This window comes from Salmo salar, chromosome 20 (genome assembly GCF_965601325.2).
Source record: "Salmo salar chromosome 20, fSalSal1, whole genome shotgun sequence".
In the NCBI taxonomy this organism is placed as follows: domain Eukaryota; kingdom Metazoa; phylum Chordata; class Actinopteri; order Salmoniformes; family Salmonidae; genus Salmo; species Salmo salar.
The window spans coordinates 38,288,071-38,311,577 of record NC_138310.1 but is presented as its reverse complement, the minus strand read 5'-3'; the positions used below and the strand labels follow the sequence as shown (position 1 = coordinate 38,311,577).

The 23,507-nt window shown below is 42.7% G+C and overlaps 2 protein-coding genes across 3 annotated transcripts; one reads left to right on the top strand and one right to left on the bottom strand.

The window, feature by feature from the left end:
- Nucleotides 1–126: 126 nt before the first annotated feature.
- Nucleotides 127–9,667, bottom strand: LOC106580580 (synaptobrevin homolog YKT6). Of its 2 annotated transcripts, none has more exons than XM_014161793.3 (8): nt 9,503–9,667; nt 8,794–9,015; nt 8,425–8,507; nt 6,869–6,969; nt 6,460–6,564; nt 6,268–6,333; nt 5,863–5,964; nt 127–3,372 (listed from the first exon to the last, which is right to left on the bottom strand). In XM_014161793.3, exons 2-8 carry the CDS (start codon nt 8,895–8,897, stop codon nt 3,337–3,339), a joined length of 597 nt encoding a protein of 198 aa, XP_014017268.1. In that variant the 5' UTR covers nt 8,898–9,015; nt 9,503–9,667; the 3' UTR covers nt 127–3,336. The 2 variants fall into 2 exon arrangements, with proteins under 2 accessions (XP_014017268.1, XP_014017267.1); XM_014161792.3 differs by having other exon boundaries at nt 8,794–9,019; nt 9,503–9,665.
- Nucleotides 9,668–14,850: 5,183 nt separating this feature from the next.
- Nucleotides 14,851–23,039, top strand: LOC106580581 (hexokinase-4). Its single transcript, XM_014161794.3, has 10 exons — nt 14,851–15,011; nt 16,309–16,471; nt 18,081–18,235; nt 18,382–18,501; nt 18,837–18,932; nt 19,083–19,182; nt 19,334–19,517; nt 20,933–21,088; nt 21,266–21,499; nt 21,637–23,039. Exons 1-10 carry the CDS (start codon nt 14,931–14,933, stop codon nt 21,782–21,784), a joined length of 1,437 nt encoding a protein of 478 aa, XP_014017269.1. The 5' UTR covers nt 14,851–14,930; the 3' UTR covers nt 21,785–23,039.
- The last annotated feature ends 468 nt before the right edge of the window (nt 23,040–23,507 follow it).

Here is a 23,507-nt window from a genome sequence, read left to right as displayed (position 1 = left end):
ATTACCATTACTATTAGTTGTTATATCTTGCCTATTTGGTTTGCTTGATTGGTTTATTACAAAATGATTCCCACAGGTTGGTTATAACACTACATTTTAAAACAATGAATTTACAGGACACGTCTGTTCAAGGCCTTTTGTATTTTATCTAGGCAATATTACAACTTCTGTAAACAGTGTTTTAGCAAAATAAATGTCAAAAATATTTAATACAACATCTTCAATGTTTGCTTCCAATTCCATGATGTGCTATTTAACTAAATAAATTACAGAACATCTCTCTCCCAATTAGACATGAAATTTAAAGTGGAGAAACAAATCGCTTAAATTTTAACAGCATTTGTAACAGTATTTAAGTTTTCAGCACAACTTAGACGTTGACAGAACAAAATTCCTCAGAGCAGATGTTTTTTTGTTCACCCTTGGCTTCCTTCTTTTGGGGAGTTGATCATAAGTGTACAAGAGTCATCAAAGTGTCCTTTATTGGAAACACTGGTGTCAAGTTAACTATCTGTTTGCCCCACTCAACTGAGAAGCAGGTTAAGATCCAACATTATGGGGAGTGTAGTCAGCCTACTATTACACAGAAGTTGTGCCATAAAGCAATAAGAGCAGTTCAGGTCACAGACTAATTATGTATTTGCACACAGACGTTCACAAACACACGTACACACACACACAAAATCAGGTCATAAGACAAAATAAAGCAGCAAGATAAACTAAATCTAAAATATCAAAGGCCTCTCTCCATCTCACATTGTTCACAACTTGTCCTCTGGAGTCTGGGAACACAATGAAAAACCATCCAAAGCCAAATGAGTGTTACGGTAGTGATTGTAAGGAGTGCTATCTGGGATGTTGGCCTGTGAGGAGTGTGTTTTTCACACAATGCTGAGCCAGTTAAATGAAACAGAAAGCTTTGATAGAAATGTTTGTCGAACACACCTGATTCAGTGTTATGCTGAAAGGGGAATCTTGTCTGTTCTATACTGTTCTTTACAAATAGTCCCTCGTCAATCAAGTTGCAACAATGTAACAGTTGAGCAAGCACGTCCATGACGGGTCAGAGCTTAAAAGGCGCTGCGTGATCAATCCATCATCTGCAATGGCCATGCAGCATTTACGGCCTCTGCAGAAATCAGGCAATTCATACTTGCGGAAGTGAGTTTGTTTTTTACAGGACCTCCCGCCACTACCTAGCATCAACCAATCATGTCAATGCAGAGCTATTTTTATTTAACTAGGCAAGTCAGTTAAGAACAAATTCTTAATTACAATGACGGCCTAGGAACTGCATTGTTCAGGGGCAGAACGACAGATTTTTACCTTGTCAGCTCGGGGATTCAATCTAGCAACCTTTTGGTTACTGGTCCAACGCTCTAACCACTAAGCTACCTGCCGCCTCAATGCCCTTTGCATTGTTAAAACATTTGGGAGGCCCACAGCAATGCGGTACAGAACTTAATTTGGCCTCAGTGTGCCTCCGGATGCTCTGCAATGATGTCACACCCTCCATACGGAGTTTCAGACCACACTTTCTGATCAAGCATAAATTGGCTCTTATGGAGGATCATAACCATTGAGAATGATAAAGGCCTCTAGTGGCCAAAATGCCATTTTAGCATTGGCAGTGCCATTGAGGGCTTCCACCATACTTCCACCATTTTAAAGTAGTCGACTGGGTGGGGATTCCTACGGGTTGCAGCCTCAATGGCGCTGCCCATGCTGTGACAGACGCTATAATGGCACAGCTATAAAGAGGAGTCTTATATCTATCTCTATGATCAGAACCCATTGGTGGATGGCTGATGGCTGATTCATTGTGAGAGCCATGTCTTAAGACTGCATCCAGACAGACCAATGATTTAGATAAACACTACATGACTGATAGGGGGCACTGTGTTGAAGCCACCGTCTCGCCATCTTGGCACTCCCCCAGCATTGTAAAAAATATTTTGGAATCTATAGAAATGCATTTATTAATGTCTACATTTGTTTTTTTTTACACATGTATTCTACTACAGACACCTTAAATGCATACTTTTAAATTATGTGAGCTAAACATAAAAATACAAAATGAAAAAAATGTTTTTCCTTAAAGTATAATTGAGATTACTAATGTTACAACAAAACAATATTTAAATATATGTAACTTTGTCCTTGAAAAATGTAATTGAAATACTGTATAATTTCAATAATTCCTATGGAGGACTGCTCCTACTGGGGAGAACCAATATGGCCAACCAGTGGCTTCAAAGCCTCTCAATAGCCAATACATAGCGTCAACAATCCAGTTTTTGTATACATCATTGGTCCAGACAAGAAACACTGGTTTGTTTAGCTAACTTTGTGAAACATAAAATGTAAAAAAGCTTTGGAGGGATTACAGCGCAACTGCAGTAGGACACTGCAAGACCTGCCTTTCATACGACATACTCATACACAGCAGGACTTCAAAGTAACCCATAATTCAATAAGGCTTAGTATCTCAAGACATCACTACACACTGCTTTCTAAGTACAGGCTACCCAATTTAGTTTAACAAGCCCATCTGCACAAGCAATACCAATCAAAAACCTGGAAATGTTTCAAAGTTTTCACATGCCTCCACAAAAAAACAACATGATTTAATAAGATTAAATCACTACCCTAAACCATTCTGTGGAAATTAGCAATTTCATCATGGAGTTCTGATGTCTCAGAGCCAGTTACAAACAGCCACTGCTCACCCAAATCACATTACACAGAATATAATTCCTCCAGGATACAGAGGCCCTTTAAATATGTAACTGAATATACCTGAACTACGAATGTGAGGAAACAGCACCATCTAGTGGGAAAAGAAAATACGACGACACTACAAGACCTTTACGAGAACAGCAGCAGATCATGTGTTCCAGAAGTCTCGTTTAACGTTAGCTGCAAGTTACTACATAGAACAGAGCGAGATTGTCAGGGTTGCTTTAAAGCCAAGCATGAGAACTTAATCTCTCCTCCTTCAAAACGCAAGATTCTGATACAGTCTGAAATTCAGGAAACGCTTTAAGACTTTTTTCAAAGAACAAACCACGAAAGATACAAACAACACGTTATTGATTATTGACCACGTCCTGGCTGGCTATGAACCACCTCAAAATGCCTTTTGAGAGGTTACAATGAAGCAAATAAATATAATAATTTTCCCCTGCCAATCACCCCCCCCCCCACCCAACTGCCTCTGTGCCCTCCCAGTGACTGAGCGGAGGCCATTCTATCTCCTGGAGGCTGGGGCATGATGGGAGTTGTAGGATGAGCAGAAAGGCCAAGAGATGTGTCTAAGAGGACGGTTCACAGTCATTACATGACCTCGCAGCATGAGTTCTGCTTCCGTGCCTGTGGGATAGAAAACAGAGAGTGATTGATTAGCAATTACTACACTGCTCAAGAAAATAAAGGGAACACTAAAATAACACATCCTAGATCTGAATGAATGAAATAATCTTATTAAATACTTTTTTCTTTACATAGTTGAATGTGCTGACAACAAAATCACACAAAAATAATCAATGGAAATCCAATTTATCAACCCATGGAGGTCTGGATTTGGAGTCACTCAAAATGAAAGTGGAAAACCACACTACAGGCTGATCCAACTTTGATGTAATGTCCTTAAAACTAGTCAAAATGAGGCTCAGTAGTGTGTTTGGCCTCCACATGCTTGTATGACCTCCCTACAACGCCTGGGCATGCTCCTGATGAGGTGGTGGATGGTCTCCTGAGGGATCTCCTCCCAGACCTGGACTAAAGCATCCGCCAACTCCTGGACAGTCTGTGGTGCAATGTGGCGTTGGTGGATGGAGCGAGACATGATGTCCCAGATGTGCTCAATTGGATTCAGGTCTGGGGAACGGGCGGGCCAGTCCATCGCATCAATGCCTTCCTCTTGCAGGAACTGCTGACACACTCCAGCCACATGAGGTCTAGCATTGTCTTGCATTAGGAGGAACCCAGGGCCAACCGCACCAGCATATGGTCTCACAAGGGGTCTGAGGATCTCATCTCGGTACCTAATGGCAGTCAGGCTACCTCTGGCGAGCACATGGAGGACTGTGCGGCCCCCCAAAGAAATGCCACCTCACACCATGACTGACCCACCGCCAAACCGGTCATGCTGGAGGATGTTGCAGGCAGCAGAACGTTCTCCACGGCGTCTCCAGACTCTGTCATGTCTATCACATGTGCTCAGTGTGAACCTGCTTTCATCTGTGAAGAGCACAGGGCGCCAGTGGCGAATTTGCCAATCTTGGTGTTCTCTGGCAAATGTCAAACGTCCTGCACGGTGTTGGGCTGTAAGCACAACCCCCACCTGTGGACGTCGGGCCCTCATACCACCCTCATGGAGTCTGTTTCTGACCGTTTGAGCAGACACATGCACATTTGTGGCCTGCTGGAGGTCACTTTGCAGGGCTCTGGCAGTGCTCCTCCTGCTCCTCCTTGCACAAAGGCAGAGGTAGCGGTCCTGCTGCTGGGTTGTTGCCCTCTTACAGCCTCCTCCACGTCTCCTGATGTACTGGCCTGTCTCCTGGTAGCGCCTCCATGCTCTGAACACGACGCTGACAGACACAGCAAACCTTCTTGCCACAGCTCGCATTGATGTGCCATCCTGGATGAGCTGCACTACCTGAGCCACTTGTATGGGTTGTAGACTCCGTCTCATGCTACCACTAGAGTGAAAGCACCGCCAGCATTCAAAAGTGACCAAAACATCAGCCAGGAAGCATAGGAACTGAGAAGTGGTCTGTGGTCACCACCTGCAGAACCACTCCTTTATTGGGGGTGTCTTGCTAATTGCCTATAATTTCCACCTGTTGTCTATTCCATTTGCACAACAGCATGTGACATTTATTGTCAATCAGTGTTGCTTCCTAAGTGGACAGTTTAATTTCACAGAAGTGTGATTGACTTGGAGTTACATTGTGTTGTTTAAGTGTTCCCTTTATTTTTTTGAGCAGTGTATATCAATTGCACACTGAGGAGGCTACCTCCGTGATGAAAATTAGTCGTAATAAAGAGTTTTAAAAAGGCAGAGGATCTGTAAGTAACCGCCCCGTCCCGGATCCCTTTCCATCAGAGCTGAAGATCTGAATCACGTTCTTTACACACACATTTGTGGTCACCCTCCCTTCACATTTCTGACTGTCGATCTGGAACTATAATTCACGTTTTACAGGTGAAACATCCATGCAGAATCTGTACGCCAACTATTTGATCTGAATCAGTTTCATAAGGAAATGCATTTAGATCTTGAATTCCACAGTGTTGTTTCAAAGTAGCCTACATTGTTGTTTTGAATGATGTACAGTGAGCAAATATTAGAGCAAATGGTGTTCAACTGTAGCATACCTGTGTTTAGTTTTAATCAAAGCACATACTTTGCCTAGTGGCACGCGCTGTTGAGTTTTTGGCCACGAGAGAAAAATGCAACGATTCGCACAATCATCCTAAAATCTAAAGAAATGAGGTGTTGTTACAGTAACATTATACTATGCCATTATATTTGGTTCTGTTATGTAGGATACTATCATTAACTATCATTATGTGATCTTGCAGACATTGATTCAGCGTTGATATAACTAACAGAGCACCATTCACCAGAGTAGCCTGTTCTCTGAGCTACCGAACGAATAGAGCAGTAGAAAGTAAAGTACAGAATCATTCACATGCAGAAGCTTCTAAACTGTCAAGAAGAAAAGTCGGATCAGCAGCCACTCCGTTTTTATAAAGCCTTGCAAATGAAAGTTGCACTAAAAGTAGCCCAAGTTTCATCTAACATGCAATGACAGTTTGAAGCGGAGAACTCAGTCCAGTCACTACAACACTTACAGTCTTATAAAAGGCTTTAGACTGGTTCCCCAGGTGTTCAGACTTCTGCACCAGGTCATCCAGCTTCTCCCCTCTTTCCAACAGAGACTCCATGGTGTTGTGCTGCAGAGACAATCACACCACACTTCATATACAGCATCACACCAACCACGGGCACTATCAGTGTTAGACATGCAGTAGTGCAAGTTTCAGCTTCCTATATGGGGGAAATCATCTTAGAGTCCATAGCAAAAGAAAGTAAGGTTGAGAATCCAGAGTAGAGCCAGTTTTTCACACAAACCTCCAACTGACAAACAGTTGACTTACGCTAGAGGCAATTATATGAGCTTATCTCAACTTTGCCCATTATGTGAGAGATTCTCAGAGATGTGGTTATGTCAGGGAGTGTCGACTGAAGAGACTTGCCAGAATGATCTTTGTCTCGTCCAGTTCAGCCTGCACTTTGGTCATAGCATCTGCCTCTCTGGGGTTCTGAGGAGATAGTTTGACGGAGTCTGTGTTATCACAACCATGGATATTCAAGTGTTCTTCAAAGTTGTTTCATTGTATGTGTAATGTTTGCTGTGTGTCATTTTAGAGACAGGATGCCATGTGTACCTGATACTTGGCCAGGTGGATGTCCAGAGCTTTGTAGTTGATGGTTTCGGGGTTTCCAGATGGCCAGTCTATGCTGTCCACTTGTCTGGAGAACTCCTCTAGCACCTGCATGATCAAACATTAAACCATTAAATCAGGATTTCTTAAACTATGGGTCAAGACCCCAAATGGGTCCTGGTCATGTGAGAGGTGGGTTGCAAATTATGAGAATACGTCTATAATCATACACAATTTCTTCTTAATTTGGAGGACCCCTGCATTAAATGCTGAAACAGATACCGAAAGGGCCTGGTGAGGAGCAATAACTCCGGAAGAAAACTTGAGACGAACAAGACCCAGACCAGAGAGTAATATTCTCCACTTGTTGCTAAGAGAATAATGTATCTCTCCGCACATCATCTCTACCCACCTTGTCTAGTAGTGTGAAGGCGACCCTTTGAGGGTACTCGCTGTCTGCTATCACCACTGCACTCAGACTGTCATTCCTCACATACACGTGGCACAGGTACTCTGGAGGGAGAGGGTAGGAATCATAGGAATAACCTCCTGTTAGCAGGTCGAAGACAGCACTGTGAGCACGTCTTTCTCCAGACTCCACCGTTACCCGCGTTTACATCTTTCTTAACTTATAACATGGACGCGGGGTTCTTCCACAGCACAAATGCAGAACAGGACAATCACTTCAGCAACAAGCAGAATAAACTTCTAACTGGTCAGTTTTATCTCAACCTCTTCATTCAAAGACTCAGTCATGGACACTCTTACTGACAGTTGTGGCTGCTTTGTGTGATGTATTGTTGTCTCTTCTTGCCCTTTGCGCTGCCGTCTGTGCCCAACAATGTTTGTACCCTGTTTTGTGCTGCTACCATGTTGTGTTGCTACCATTTTGTTGTCATGTTGTGTTGCTACCATGCTGTGTTATCATGTGTTGCTGCCTTGCTATGTTGTCATCTTCGGTCTCTCTTTATGCAGTGTTGTCTTCGGTCTCTCTTTATGCAGTGTCGTCTTCGGTCTCTCTTTATGCAGTGTCGTCTTCGGTCTCTCTTTATGCAGTGTCATCTTCGGTCTCTCTTTATGCAGTGTCGTCTTCGGTCTCTCTTTATGCAGTGTCGTCTTAGGTCTCTCTTTATGCAGTGTCGTCTTAGGTCTCTCTTATGCAGTGTCGTCTTAGGTCTCTCTTTATGCAGTGTCGTCTTAGGTCTCTCTTTATGCAGTGTTGTCTTCGGTCTCTCTTTATGCAGTGTTGTCTTCGGTCTCTCTTTATGCAGTGTCATCTTCGGTCTCTCTTTATGCAGTGTCATCTTTATGCAGTGTCGTCTTAGGTCTCTCTTTATGCAGTGTTGTCTTCGGTCTCTCTTTATGCAGTGTTGTCTTCGGTCTCTCTTTATGCAGTGTTGTCTTCGGTCTCTCTTTATGCAGTGTTGTCTTCGGTCTCTCTTTATGCAGTGTTGTCTTCGGTCTCTCTTTATGCAGTGTTGTCTTAGGTCTCTCTTTATGCAGTGTTGTCTTCGGTCTCTCTTTATGCAGTGTTGTCTTCGGTCTCTCTTTATGCAGTGTTGTCTTCGGTCTCTCTTTATGCAGTGTTGTCTTCGGTCTCTCTTTATGCAGTGTTGTCTTCGGTCTCTCTTTATGCAGTGTTGTCTTCGGTCTCTCTTTATGCAGTGTTGTCTTAGGTCTCTCTTTATGCAGTGTTGTCTTAGGTGTCTCTTTATGCAGTGTTGTCTTAGGTCTCTCTTTATGCAGTGCTGTCTCTCTTGTAGTGGTATGTGTTTTGTCCTATATTTTTTACTTTATTTTCAATCCCAGCCCCCGTCCCCACAGGAGGCCTTTTGCCTTTTGGTAGACCATCATTGTAAATAAGAATTTGTTCTTAACTGACTTTCCTAGTTAAATAAAGGTTAAATAAATAAATAATAATAATCAGAACACCGCCAAATGTTATGGCCCAGTGAGTCAGGAGTTCACCTTGTTCTTTGACTGAGGCTCGGCTGCCGTGTGCAGAACGCTCCACAATCAAGGCGCTGGTGAAGGTCATGAACTCTTGGACACTGCCAAAACCAAACACACAGACAATGGTGAAAATAGTGTTGGTGTGCTTGTCAATTCTAATGAATTCTGTTAAACCATGACAGGTTTAAGATAGGATACTATTAATGAGAGGGCTGTCATCTTCTCCTTCATCTGCACTGATGTACAAGAACTGGACAGGTGACCGAATACTCCCAGTCGGAGTCCATCGCTTTCATATATCCTGTCTTCAGATCAGTGGAGATTGAGGGAAGGAATCCCCTTTAGACTATTAAAATGTACCCAGGTGCCAAGAGGAAGACCCACCTGGAGCGTTGGAAGAAGCTAAAGGAGGATAGGTCATAGGCAGATTTAAGGAGGTTGGATTTAGTCGCTCCTTTGTGGAGGACGCTGAGGCTGTACAGCTTCATGATGATGCAGGGACAGAGAGTCACAGGGACAGAGAGTCACAGGGCTGGGGATGATAGGCGTGTCCCCGCGCAGAAGCCTCAAAACAACAACCACCACAATGCCAAGAGGTCTCAATGCCTGCCTGCCAAGAAGGGGAAACAATTCAAATCACATGAGCCAAAGCAAACCAAGCATATAGCCACAAAGGACATGTTCTGTAAGATAGCCTACTACACACAGTGCCACATATTCTACACACAGTGCCACATATTCTACACACAGTGCCACATATTCTACAATCTAAACGAATGCTAAACTAGTTAACATTACCACGATAGAATCACAGACGGAACAAGGGTTAGTTAAACATATCTTTGAAATAAGTCGACATGCAACGCTTCGTCACATACTGTATCTTCATCAATATAGCTGGTTAGTTAGCTCACACCGATTGCTAGTTAGATAGCTAAATTATTTATTTTAGTTTCCTGGCGAGATGAGGAGCAATTTGACAGTGGAGGAATGAATCTAAATGCGATCCCACTTCATGGAGAGCTGGTTAACGTTACAACAACTGATGTTCTTTCGACGACAGAGTTAGCTAAAGTTAATTTGTCGTACTTACCAGATAAGACTGCACTGTTTGACATATGTTGAGAATAAAATACCAACTGAATTAGTCCATAACTACAGATCGTTCACTAATGCAGTTTATTTCTAGCCACTCCAACCACGTCACGACATAAGCAATGTCCCACAGTATAATTGTTCCGGAATGCAACACCGCCTCATCTTCTTCTTCTATGATATCATGGCGGTCCGGAAACATTCGTTAAAGTGCGTGCCGCCACCTACTGTGCTGGAATGATCTGCCAATTCTGTACTACCATGAAAATAAAATTCACAACCAAATAAATCCCAAAGTTCTACCACACCCTCCCCAACCCCATAGAACTAGATATATATCATGTTGAAACATTCCACCCTTAGGACTGTTCAGTATGTCAACAACTATTTCAACAGTAACATCTGTTACCCCAATATCTCTTTTGGAGTCTCCACAAAAACCTTCAACCTGACATTTCTGCTTTCCACAACCAGAGTTATATTGATAACCTTACCAATAAAACCTATGAAGTCAACTTTATTCATTATTAAAGTGTCATTTGACACCGCACATTAATGAGCACAAGATTTCTGAACATGCCTCAAAACCATGCCACGACCATCAGAAGCCCCAGCCCTGACAGTAGGTCCACTTACTTCAGGAACATCCATGTAAACTCCATCAGTCCCCACTGTGATCTACCAACATGTTTTATGGCCTCTGCATATGATACATCATGACTGATCCTATATTTCTGAGCCTCTCTCTGTACCTGGCATCCACCAAATTCTGCACTGTGTTCTCCTCACAATTAGTGCACTTAACCTTCACATTGCTTCCACATTCACCGTAATCATGTGCCCCTCCATACTTGGCACATATTTTCTTTCCTTTACATTGAGCAGCTGCATGTCCCATTCTTTGGCATTTAAAACACTGCACTGCAAATGATCCAAATTCTCTAACGTTGAAACTAAGGAATCCTTTCTGTACTTTTCCCAGCAAGACTCTCAAACCTCAGCATCACTGATAAGCTTTCACTTCTTTGACCCTCTTTCCTACTGATCAACCTTTTGGCCTTAGGTAGGCTGATTTTTTTTTGGGGGGGGGATGGTTTGTCCTCGGGGTTTCACCTGCCATATCAGTTCTGTTATACTCACAGACATAATTCTAACAGTTTTAGAAACTTTAGAGTGTTTTCTATCCAAATCTACCGATTATATGCATATCCTAGCTTCTGGGCCTGAGTAACAGGCAGTTTACTTTGGGCACGCTTTTCATCCGGACGTGAAAATACTGCCCCCTACCCAAGAGAGGTTAAATGCTTGAAAGTGCAATGATAGCACATTTAGGTGACAACTAACCCAAAAATCTGACATTGTTTTTCATTGGAATTTGGTTGACAGCATATTGACAACACATTCGGAATTCAGCATATGTTTGGCTGTCTTTTTGAAAGGGTGAATATAAACTGAGTGCACAAAACATTAGGAACTTGTGCTCTTTCCATGACATAGACTGACCAGGTGAATTCAGGTGAAAGCTATGATCCCACTTGTTAAATCCACTTCAATCAGTAAGGATGAAGATGAGGAGCAGGTTAAAGAATGATTTTTAAGCCTTGAGACAATTGGGACATGGATTGTGCATGTGTGCAATTCAGAGGGTGAATAGGCAAGACAAAAAATGTAAGTGCCTTTGAACAGGGTATGGTAGTAGGTGTCAGGCGCACCAGTTTGAGTGTGTCAAGAACTGCAGCACTGCTGGGTTTTTCATGCTCAACAGTTAAATGTGTGTAACAAAAATGGTCCACCACCCAAAGGCCATCTAGAGCCAACTTGACACAACCGTGGGAAGCATTGAAGTCAACATGGGCCAGCATCCCCATGGAACACTTTTGACACCTTGTAGAATCCATGTGAATTAAGGCTGTTCCTAATGTTTTGTTCACTCAGTGTAGGTTGTAATCTCATTGGTCAATGTCTCAATCAAATATTATCCAGTTGTCCACGTTGATATGACGTGGTGTGCCCAGGGGGTAGTAGTTTGGTAAACTATATTTTCAGAGTAGCTTTCCCAACACTGGTAAAATGTCAACAACAGGACAGGCCATGATGACCTAAGCCTCGCCTAGGCTACTGTCATTTCTCAGCACCCCCATTCTTTGTTTCCCTAAGTAATTTTGCTCCATTTAACAATTCCCACTTGGCCACTTTCCTCAGTGCTAAGTGTTTTCCATACCAGAAGTGTCCAGATAAATTGATTTCCAGGGCAACGGATTAAAAACATTGAGCATGGAGACTGTGAAAGAGAGTTCTTGGAAGCATCTGTTGACAGGGTGGTTGTGGCAGGATGAGGGGAGTTTTTTCCCCCTTGAATAGGATAGTTTTGGTTGCCATAGATATTCAGAAAAAATAGCCCTGCCTTGTCAATGAGACGTAGCTTTGGAGCTGTATACCGCAACCTTACGCAATTGTTTTCTCAAATGGAAAAGCAATAAAACATGTCTTTTTTGGATACACATTGAGATTCATATTTGGTTGAACATTACGATCTGAGGACCAAGGTGAGAAGGACTTGAATTAACCTGACGTTGAATAGTTTGCTTTTGGCCGGTACACTTATATTGACGGCCGCAGTGGATGCATCATTAACTGCAAAAGCACACGAATTAAGAAAACTAGTTTCCAGGGCTTTGAGTGAACACTTTTAACTGAATTAGCTATTGTTTTAAATTATTATTTTACAAAATAACTAGCCTAACAGCAGACAAAATGTTCAGCAGGGAGGAATTGGTTGGACATAAATGACTGGACATTTGTTCAACACGTTAAATAAATAGTTTAAAAATAATAATTAAAAAAACATTTATGTATTTACAGATGAAAACCAATAATTTCTAAGTTTGTTATTTATCTTTACGTTTTCTGCGTTCTTCATGTAGCACCTTTAAAACGAACCGCTACTTTTTAACCTGCTCCTGTCGCCCACCTGGACAACACTTTACTGTTCCACAGCAGACAGCACCCATGACCGGCAGGACATGTATGATATGGACCCTCATACGATGGACAAGGTAAAAACAGAAAACTATTACCATGTGCTTTTAATGTTACAAATTGTCATTGTGATAATCTAATCCATTAATGGAAAATTCCCTAAAGTGCCCTTTTAAATTGTCCTAAGAAAGTCTCAGAAATCTCACCTCCTCCCAGGGCAATGGAAAACTTTACTTATCTAGCAAACTGAGTTTCCAGAAGTTTAAGAATAAATCACTGCAAAAGTCCATGAAAGCATGAAACAGTGTAACAGATAACGAGGATATGAACAATTGAATTAGCAGGTATTTGGATATATGTTCTGGATATTTTACTTGTCTTCAGCATTCTAAATGCGTCATTATACAATTAGTTCTATATTTGCTTTACTTCTAAGTGATTACTTTCACCATATTCTGAATATAGAACGTTTTATTTTTTATTTTTAAGTCATTGGTCTTATCTGATGAGTGAGGCAGGTGGATGGAAGCCTTGCCCATCAGGCCATCTCAGCAAACAGCCTAGCTGGAGAGCTCTAACTGGGTTAAATTAGCTGGCATAATCAGCTATGGAGAAGCACTTGGCACACGTTCAAGTTCCATCCATAAAAGGACCTGACACAAATCAAACATGGCTGGATTTCTCAAACAGCAGCATGCATATGCCTGTGTGTGTGTGTGTCTGTGTGTGTGTGTGAGCGTGTGTGCGTGTGTGTTCATGTGCGTGTGTGCGTGTGTGTTCATGTGCGTGTGTGCGTGTGTGTGTGAGTATGTGAGCATGTGTGTGTGTGAGTATGTGTGTGTGTATGTTCAATCAAACTTGAATGATTTATTAATTATTCAGACATTCTTAATTTGCAGATCAAGGTTTGGCCAAATCTCTTAACAGTCTCCTGATAAGAAGAATTGTAGTGGACCCAGTGTGTGTCAACTTGTATGTCTGGATTATTGTTGCATTTACTCTGAAACCAGGAGGTCAGGGCACCGAGGAAAGGGTCACCACTGCTATTTTTGGAGCAGCTTTTGATAACCTTTGAGTGATAAGCACAGGAGCCCTTTGCCTACAACGCTCCATTATTGATTTTATGGGCCATTCAACTTTGCAGTGTGCTAAATTTAGATGTATATTTATCTAGTTAAATAATGATAGACTTTGAGTAACGCAAAATTAACCTGCATCTACCAGTATCTGATCTGCCTAGGTACACGTATACAGGCACAAATCATGTGCATGTTGAACCCAATGACATAGGCTACTCTTAAACCCACTGACATAGGTCACATCTTTGCCACAATTTCAAAGCAAAGACAATAATCTGCATTTCAACTATTTCTAGGTCAAATTATGTTATCTGTTCTACTAAATAAAAGTCAGGTCATCGCATAGATACAGATTGGAAATTAACTTAATGGAATTAAATATTCTGTTGAAAAGCAACAAAAATAGTTTAGCTGTATGTATTTGTAGTGGCTTTTAGTTTAGATCAACATTTACCTCTGTCTGAGGCGTTTATTTAGTTTGCCTGCTTTTGGGGTTTGTCATTACCTGCCAGAATCTTTATTCAAATTGGTAAAACATTGAGATCTTGTTGGTCATTACACATGTGACAGATTTAGTCACAGCAAAGTCAAATTGACCTGTGATGATAATAGAAAGGCATAATATACAGTGATTGTACAAAACATTAAGAACACCTTCCTTGAGTTGTAGCTCTTTTACCCTCAGAACAGCCTCATTTCGTTGGGCCCTGGACTCTACAAGGTGTCAAAAGTGTTCCACAGGGATGCTGGCCCATGTTGACTCCAATGCTTCCCACAGTTATGTCAAGTTGGCTAGATTTTTGATACACACGGGCCATTCTTGATACACACGGAAACTGTTGAGCGTGACAAACCCAGCAGCGTTGCAGTTCTTGACACACTCAAACTGGTGCGCCTGACACCTACTACCATGCCCTGTTCAAAGGCACTTCAATCTTTTGTCTTGCCCATTCACCCTCTGAATCCATGTCTCAGTTGTCTCAATGCTTAAAAATCATTCTTTAACTTGTCTCCTTCCCTTCATCTAAACTGATTGAAGTGGATTTAACAAGTGACATCAATAAGGGATCATAGCTTTCACCTGGATTCACCTGGTCAGTCTTGTACACTCAGTCTATAGCTCTCCTGAAATCAGGTCATAGATATATCGTCTGACCACATGTCCTTGGCCAGATGGGATGAGGCATTAGGGTGCGGGCGTTTGTGTGTGTACAGAGGGCACCATCTTCTCCAGGCCAGCCCCTTTTACCAGAGCATAAAAACAGCTGAGGTCCTCATTCAACTGTATTTACAGTCCACCGGCTCTGCAGACACACACTCACCATACACCTAGATACACACGGAGAGTCATTTGTAAGGCTAGAAAAGATGCCGTGTGTCAGCTCCTACACGGGCCAGATGGGGAAGATGCCTTGTAGCCTCAGCTCTGTGCTAGAGACAGCCCTCATGGTAAGATACACATTTCTGAAGAGTTTAGATGAGAACTCATTTTGGTATCCAGTCTAGGTTTTAACCTCAGAATAGTTTACTTTGGATTGAGTTACTTGAATTGATTTTCAAATCATTTGTACATTATTGCCTTAATAATGTTATAATTTGACTTTCAACTCTACTATTATTACTCATATTGTTCTGCATGAATGTTGTCTGAATTAACTCGTCTTCACACACAGACTGCCCCGTGTTGTTTGAGAAGAAATTATGGGTGAGAAGCTTTGTCAGATGTTCAGTTCACTACTTTGTCCTCTTTGTGAAATAGCTGGATGAAATTCTGTGTATCTTGGTGGTGACGTATTTCAGAGCAACCATCAAACAGGGCATACTGCATATAGCAACTTCTTTGACTTTCAACTTATTACATTATTTTATTTGTTTTCAATGTTTGTGTTTCAGCAGGTCACATTTTAGATGAATAAAATTGGAGAGAAAGGGCTGAAGTGAAATATTAAATACATCTTCATTATCCCTTACTCTCCTTCACAACACTTTTTTTCCACAATTTGCTTTGTTGTGCTATAAATAATGTACTCCATCGTTTCCCAAACTAGGGTTCACGACCCATGTGGGGTCACCTGATTTAAAATGGGTTCGCGAGAGAAACTGAAATCAAATGTAAAAAAATTGTGCTTGGTTCATAGAACCGGGGTTACGTCAGTAACCTCCGGTAGCCGCTAGATGCGGTTGTAAATACAGAGCGGTTTCTGTTTTCTTCCTACAAATGTGGCTCACTCTTTTGAAGGATTTATGTTACAAAATATTATGACCCCCATCACAGAAAGATAAGGAGCATGTATGTGTCTTCTGTTTCCCTCTACAATGCCCACAAGCCGCGTAGGACACATTAGACCAGAGTGGATAAGACCAGGCACTAAATCAGACTGGGGGGAAAAGAACATCAATGATAATGTTGTTTTCTACACAGAAGTTTATAGAACATTATAGCCTGATGACCTTCTGAACTTACCAATACCTTTCTGATGCATTTCAGTCACTTCAAACCATCAAAAGTATTATCAGACTGATTTGTAATATACTATCATAGACTCAACTTAAAAAGTAAACATTGACCGTTGATTACAAAAGTTTGGGAACCCCTGCTGTACTTTATTTGTGACGTATGTATGTAAAGTGTCCTTGGGCTTGAGAAATGCCACACCTGACGTTCCCTTGGGGGTTAATAATGCTATTGTATTGTAAAGGTATTTTATGAATGAGACCTGCTCTGAACCCGTTCCTCCCTCCGCAGGTGGAGCAGATTCTGTCGGAGTTCAGGCTGAAGAAGGAGCAGTTGAAGGAGGTGATGAAGAGGATGATGAGGGAGATGGACCGGGGACTGCGTGTGGAGACGCACCAGGAGTCCAGCGTCAAAATGCTGCCCACCTACGTCTACTCCACTCCTGAGGGATCAGGTAGAGGCATTTACCTCATTTGGGTCGCTCAACGAAATGAGTGCCTTTTGCGTATCTTTCATATTTTAAGTAGAAATTATGCATCAATATTGCATTTTTAAAAGCCTGTTATATTAAAGGATCGGACCCTTTTTTTCCATTTTCGCTTAAAATGACATACCCAAATCTAAATGAAGTGCCCTTTAATATAGACTACAAGGAGAATTCAACTTATCTGAATTTCAATATGAAATAAAGCCACACCCTCTGTGACTTCTTGTAATGTCTTGTCTGTGGTGTGGCGGAAAGAAGCGCAGGAAGCAGCGAACACTGTGTGGTAATTTTAATTAAGAACCACCCGTACAAAATAAGAGGTCTCCCAACAACAGGGAAAAAATACAATGAACAAGCACAGTCAACAAACGCAGTTGACATACAGAAAAACAATCCCGCACAATAGGGTGCGGGCCAGCTGAACTAAATAGCCCTCTTAATTACCTAACTCAGGGCAGGTGAGAAAACATAAAAAAAAGGGAAAAACAAAAAGGGAATCGGTGGTAGCTAATAGGCCGGTGACGACGACCGCCGAGCGCCACCCGAGCAGGAGGGGGCGCCACCGTCGGTAGGAATCGTGACACTTCTAGGAAGGTTTTAACCCACTTACCCATAACATTTCTCAACGTTTTCACCATCAATGTAAAACTCAAGTTATTTTGTTGCTTTGACAGTCATTTCTGAAGATTATAAATTATTTCATGTGATTACTGATTAATTCACATCGGTCCCTCATTTTAAGGTCAACCCTGTTACGTGAACTGTTTTTAATATGTTTTTAACTCTTGTTTTAATATGGTGAAATTATTCCTTAAAAAAAGTTTTCTCTAGAAACATTTAACATCTAATAGTAAAATCATAGTGTAAAAATAAAGTGAACTGTTTTTAAACATTTTGACCATTTTCTGGTGTCTTGTGGTGGGAAACTGAGCGGGTCGGGCATAACACGTCAACCCTGTTACACATACAGGCTAGAAAGCTTTTAACAATTTCCCCTAAAAAAATTATCTTGCATTCAATTGCACCTCACTGTTGCACACAACAAGCTTCCATTCTCCCTGTCACAAGCGTATTTATGGCTGATTTAAGATTAAATCACCAACCCTGTTACAGTCAAACCTGTTACAGTAAACACTGTTACTTTATTTGGCTCTTTATAGGCACTTACTATAGTAAAATGTAGTGTTTCTTTACCTCTTGAGATTGGAAAACATGTTTTTTATGAAGTTGAACATGAAGTTTTATGAAGTTTATGAAGTTATTTTTATTTTTTTACCAAGTTACACTTCGCATAAGGCACCAATTTGGTTCAACAACCCATTTATTCAATGCCTTCTTGTGAAATAACAATGCAAATTCATGATAGCTAGTCTATTTGTACCGAATGGTAATGTCTTGAGAGCTGGCACATGAAAGAACATTACATTTCTTATTAGATCTAGTTTACATTCAGTGTCTAGGGATTTTTGAAATACCATATGCCTCAATAAGATAAGACTGTATTCCAAAAAGCCCTGGTTGTGTGAGTGTGTGTTTGATCCTATATGACAACCTTCTCTATGCTGCGCTGTCTCAGAGGTGGGGGATTTCCTGGCCCTGGACCTGGGGGGGACTAACTTCCGTGTGATGTTGGTGAAGGTGGGGGAGGATGAGGAGAGGGTGTGGAAGGTGGAGACCAAACACCAGATGTACTCCATCCCTGAAGACGCAATGACAGGCACGGCTGAGATGGTGAGCGTGCAGCACTAGTGTACTTAGAAGTGTTCACTCAGAAGAGCACTGTGCTGACCAGTGTAATTAGTGTCCCATAAATCCTGTCTTTCCATTTCTCCGTCTTCTCCTCTTTCTCCTTTTCCCTCCTCCCTCTCTCTTCTCAGCTCTTTGACTACATTGCAGAGTGTATATCAGACTTCCTGGACAGACACCACATCAAACACAGGAAGCTTCCTCTGGGTTTCACCTTCTCCTTCCCCGTACGACATGAGGACATAGACAAGGTATGACGTGGACTAAGTACAAGATCCACACAGGTTTAGAGACATCAGATTAGAGAGTTGACCTCAGTGACTATCTGATTGTCTGAGTTAGTGTCTGTCAGGGGAGGCTGGTTGGAGGAACTATAAGAGGACGGGCTCATTGTAATGGCTGGAATGCAATGAATGGAATGGTATCAAGCACATCAAACATATGGAAACCACAAGGTTAACTCCGTTCCATTTATTCAATTCCAGACATTACAATGAGCCTGTCATCCTAAAGCTCCGCCTACCAGCCTCCTCTGAGCCCTGTTACCAACCCTACCCCTAACTCTAACCCTGTGTTTTCCTCCCAGGGCATCCTACTGAACTGGACCAAAGGGTTCAAGGCGTCTGGAGCCGAGGGTAACAACGTGGTGGGACTACTGAGAGATGCCATCAAGAGGAGAGGGGTAGGGTTTTTACTACAGGATAAGGATTCTATGTTTACGATACACAGAATTATAGATATGTTATGATAGACATGCTATGAGACATTTGTAAAACATGCACAGTAGATTCATGTAAGTAGAGTCATACTGAAATGTCCCTTTACTCTTCAGGACTTTGAGATGGACGTAGTTGCCATGGTGAACGATACAGTTGCTACCATGATATCTTGCTACTATGAGGACCGCAGCTGCGAAGTGGGAATGATTGTGGGTAAGGACACACACACACACATTGATTGCTCATCCACTAATCTCCTGTTACCTACCACCTTCTCTACCCCTCTTTAAAGCCAACTATGTTGGTGTTTGTCTGTAATACAACACACAAATCAAGTGTAATATGAGCATTGTGCTATCCCCAGGTACTGGGTGTAACGCCTGCTACATGGAGGAGATGCGGACAGTGGAGCTGGTGGAGGGAGAAGAGGGGAGGATGTGTGTGAACACAGAGTGGGGGGCCTTCGGTGCTAATGGAGAGCTGGAGGAATTCAGACTGGAGTACGACAGGGTGGTGGATGAGACATCTCTCAACCCTGGACAACAACTGTGAGTACTGGAGAGCTGTCTGTTTCACAAATAATCAACCAGGCCCTTCTACGTTTAGGGGGTGTTCCAATCTCCACTGGTGATAAAACCTTTCATGGACATAAAAGTGGCTATATAAATTGATTCTTGAAAGTAGTACCTAGAGGTAACTGCCAAAATAAACGAAACACCAACATAAAATGTTCATAGGGCATTGGTCCACCACGAGCCACCAGAACAGCTTCAATGCACCTTGGCATAAGTGTCTGGAACTCTATTGGAGGGATGCGACACCATTCTTCCATGAGAAATTCCATCATTTGGTGTTTTGTTGATGGTGGTGGAAAACGCTATCTCAGGCGCCGCTCCAGAATCTCCCATAAGTTTTCAATTGGAATGAGATCTGGTGACTGAGACACGCGCACGCGTACACACACACACGCACACACACACACACACACACACACACACACACACACACACACACACACACACACACACACACACACACACACACACACACACACACACACACACACACACACACACACACACACACACACACACCCTTTAAACCCCCTATGGTCCTTTAAGACCCCTCTGTTCAAAGTCCCTGAGATCTCTTCTTCTAGCCATGGTAGCCAAAATAATGGGTAACTGGGCATTTTTATACATGACCCTAAGCATGATGGGATGTTGAAATTGCTTAATAAACTAAGGAAACACACCTCACTATATTTTTACCAGTAGTTCCAGCTAATACTGCACGTGTATCCAGACATGCCCATTCTTAGAAGCTCATATTAAGTAACAGTCCAATGTGTTTCTGAGAGCTGCACATGTTTCTGTGACACACTGCACATGTTTCTGTGACACACTGCACATGTTTCTGTGACACACTACACTTGCAGCCTGAGGATAAGCACAGGTGGAAGCGTGCCTCTCTCTCTTGTTCTCTCCCTCACCTGTCTATGACGCTCACCTGACTGACCTGCAGCCTGTGTGGTCGCTAGGTAACCCGGTTGTTTTCCTGGCTGTGGCCAGTGGCAGGCCCATATACGTCAGGGTCAGATTAATGAGCTCCTGTCCAGTGCTCAACCAGGCTAATGGCTGTTTACCGTTTGCTCTGACAGTCTCTTCACACAGGCAGCCGAGGAGCTGAGCCTCACTCACCCTAGCACTTTATCTCTCTCTCCACTCACAACGACAGAGGGATGGAGAGATCGCCCTCCTGCTTTCCTTCTTATTCTTCAGCCTAGCTGGGACATGATGATGACAGGGATATATAGGTTCACGTGTTGTGTGACGCACGACTCTCTGTCTCCATCCACCTTCTCTGCTCTGCTGCTTCCCTCTACTGTCTCTTCTCTTCCCTCTGTCCACCTTCCTCTCCCCCCTCGCTCTTTCCCTCCCCCCTCCCCTCCATCTGTCTGTAGCTATGAGAAGTTGATCAGTGGGAAGTACATGGGAGAGCTGGTGAGGCTGGTATTGTTGAAGCTGGTGAATGAAGAGCTGCTGTTTAACGGGGAAGCCTCTGACCTGCTGAAGACTCGCGGCAGCTTTGAGACGCGTTACGTCTCCCAGATAGAGAGGTGAGGGGTCACGACACAACCTTGAAATGACAATAACATCTGTCAACACTATTAGAATTACAGCAATACAGTTTGTGTCAGTGACTGTCTTCTGTGTGAGACAGTAAAGCTACGCTCAGTAAGTCTTGGTTCCTTAGTAAGTGTTAAGTGTGTATTCTCTCCTTGTGTGTTTCTCAGTGACTCTGGTGACAGGAAGCAGATCTACAACATCCTGTCCACGCTGGGCGTGTTGCCCTCGGAGATGGACTGTGACATAGTGCGTCTGGCGTGTGAGAGCGTGTCCACGCGGGCAGCACACATGTGTGGAGCGGGGTTAGCCGCCGTAATCAATCGCATGAGAGAACGCCGCAGCCAGGAGGTGCTGAAGATCACCGTGGGCGTTGACGGCTCCGTCTACAAACTCCACCCCTGGTGAGGAGTAGGAGGGAGATGCAGAGAGAGAGAGACAGAGAGGGTCACTAAGTCTGTAACATACAAATGATGCTATTCATATCTAGTGAAAATGTAATGGATTTTATTCTAACCCTGATGTTGATCTCCCTCCACAGTTTCCAAGACAGGTTCCACAAAGTTGTACGTGAGCTGACGCCTCACTCTGACATCACCTTCATCCAGTCAGAGGAAGGGAGTGGCCGGGGAGCAGCACTTATCTCTGCAGTAGCCTGTAAGATGGCAGCGTGCATTCTGACACAGTGAGAGGGTCGTAACAGCCTCCCACCTATAGGGGGTGATGCAGGTGAACCAGGCTGAACTGAACCCCTACAGTAAATGACTCCTCTGGAGAATCTCAATTGGTGTTGCTCAACTCGCATCCTCTCCTCCATCCTCGCCTCGCCTCCTTTTGAAAAAGGTCAACGGTAATCGAGGAGTGGAGGGGAGGAAACATGGAAACAAATGCATTTGTATGAAATGAGTCTCTCCTTCTTCACTAGCGCGTCATCATACAAATTTCGTTTACAGGGGTGTAAAGTAGTAAAAACTAACTAAACTAGCGCGTCATCATACAAATGACGTTTACAGGGGTGTAAAGTAGTAAAAACTAACTTAGCTAGTTGTGCTAGACATTTTCTAGATAAAACTATGAAATATGTGTATGCTTTTCTCCTCCAAGTGAACAACAGCTGAATCAAAGGGGTCAGATTTCAAAACTCTGCCGCTGAGGATGCACTTCAGTATCCTTCGCGAGAGGAAGCTATCGAAGTGAGGAGGACACTCCTCTGTTCGCCTACAAACAAATGAACCCTCTCCTTGACCACTTATCGGTTTCCAGGTCACAGAGGAGAGGAGGACAGAGGAGTCGAGGAGAGGACGGACTGTTGTCCAATTAAGAATCCCCCCCATCTAAGGTCACCCAACTCTGGCCTTTTATCGAGGCTCTCACAGAGTAAAGCATTCCTCCTCACTGGTGAGAGAGGGAATATATGTGTGGAGAACTCATTGTACTGACATGTAACCCTACCACACAGCACACACAATATGGAAAACAAAGAGGCAGGTTAAATCAGTATTTTCCCTAGTGTACAGTATTATACAGAGTCTCTGTAAATTTCCTGGAGTACCCACAATGCACAGGTGGTGTGTCACAGCAAGTACTGAACCCTTGTTATAACATGTTCTCAAGCTACCACTGATTGCAGGTCTTTGAGGCCTGGTTAGTACTGTGATATAACGTTCATGTGAAAAGCAATGACATTGATTTATAACGTCTGTATGTTTTTAGTTTGCTGATGTCCGTACAATCCAGAGATGTTACCCTAAAAACAGTAACCTAAAAGTAAAGGATTAGACATTTCAAATGTATTGCAGTTTAGTCTCTCACTTACTGTTAGTGGGAAATGAAATGCTTCTTTATAAAAGGTATGTATGATGAGTTTAGGTCTTAATTGCTAATATGTATATCTAAGAATGAGAATGTGCTTTGTTTGTTGTAAATAAAGTTGCTATAACATAACATTTTTTTTATTTCTTTTTTGTGTGTCTATCATCATAAAACATTTAGGCTTTTGCTGTACATTACCACATACTTTGGTGTCATAAAGAACTGTAAAGTTTCTGTTCAGCAAAGCCTAAGTGTAGGTGAGTAACACAAAATCAGGCAAACACCCAACACAACTGAAATAAGAGTATAAACAACAGCCATACCAATGGGTAACATCTCAACTTTTCATCGGTAGAGATTTTACTGACTATACTCACATTGCATCACATAACACCCACAATCCTCTAAATCCCACCTCCTCGTTTGCCATATCCCGCCATCCCCACTCTCTCACCGTACCTCTGCACATCCACCTCCCCTCTCTCTCCCTTCTCTTCTCTCATCGCATCACCCCTCCTCCCCCTGCACTATATCTCTCCCTATCTCCTTACTCCACCCCAGTGGAATCCTGGTCCTTGGGTCCTTATCGTGTTCCCACAG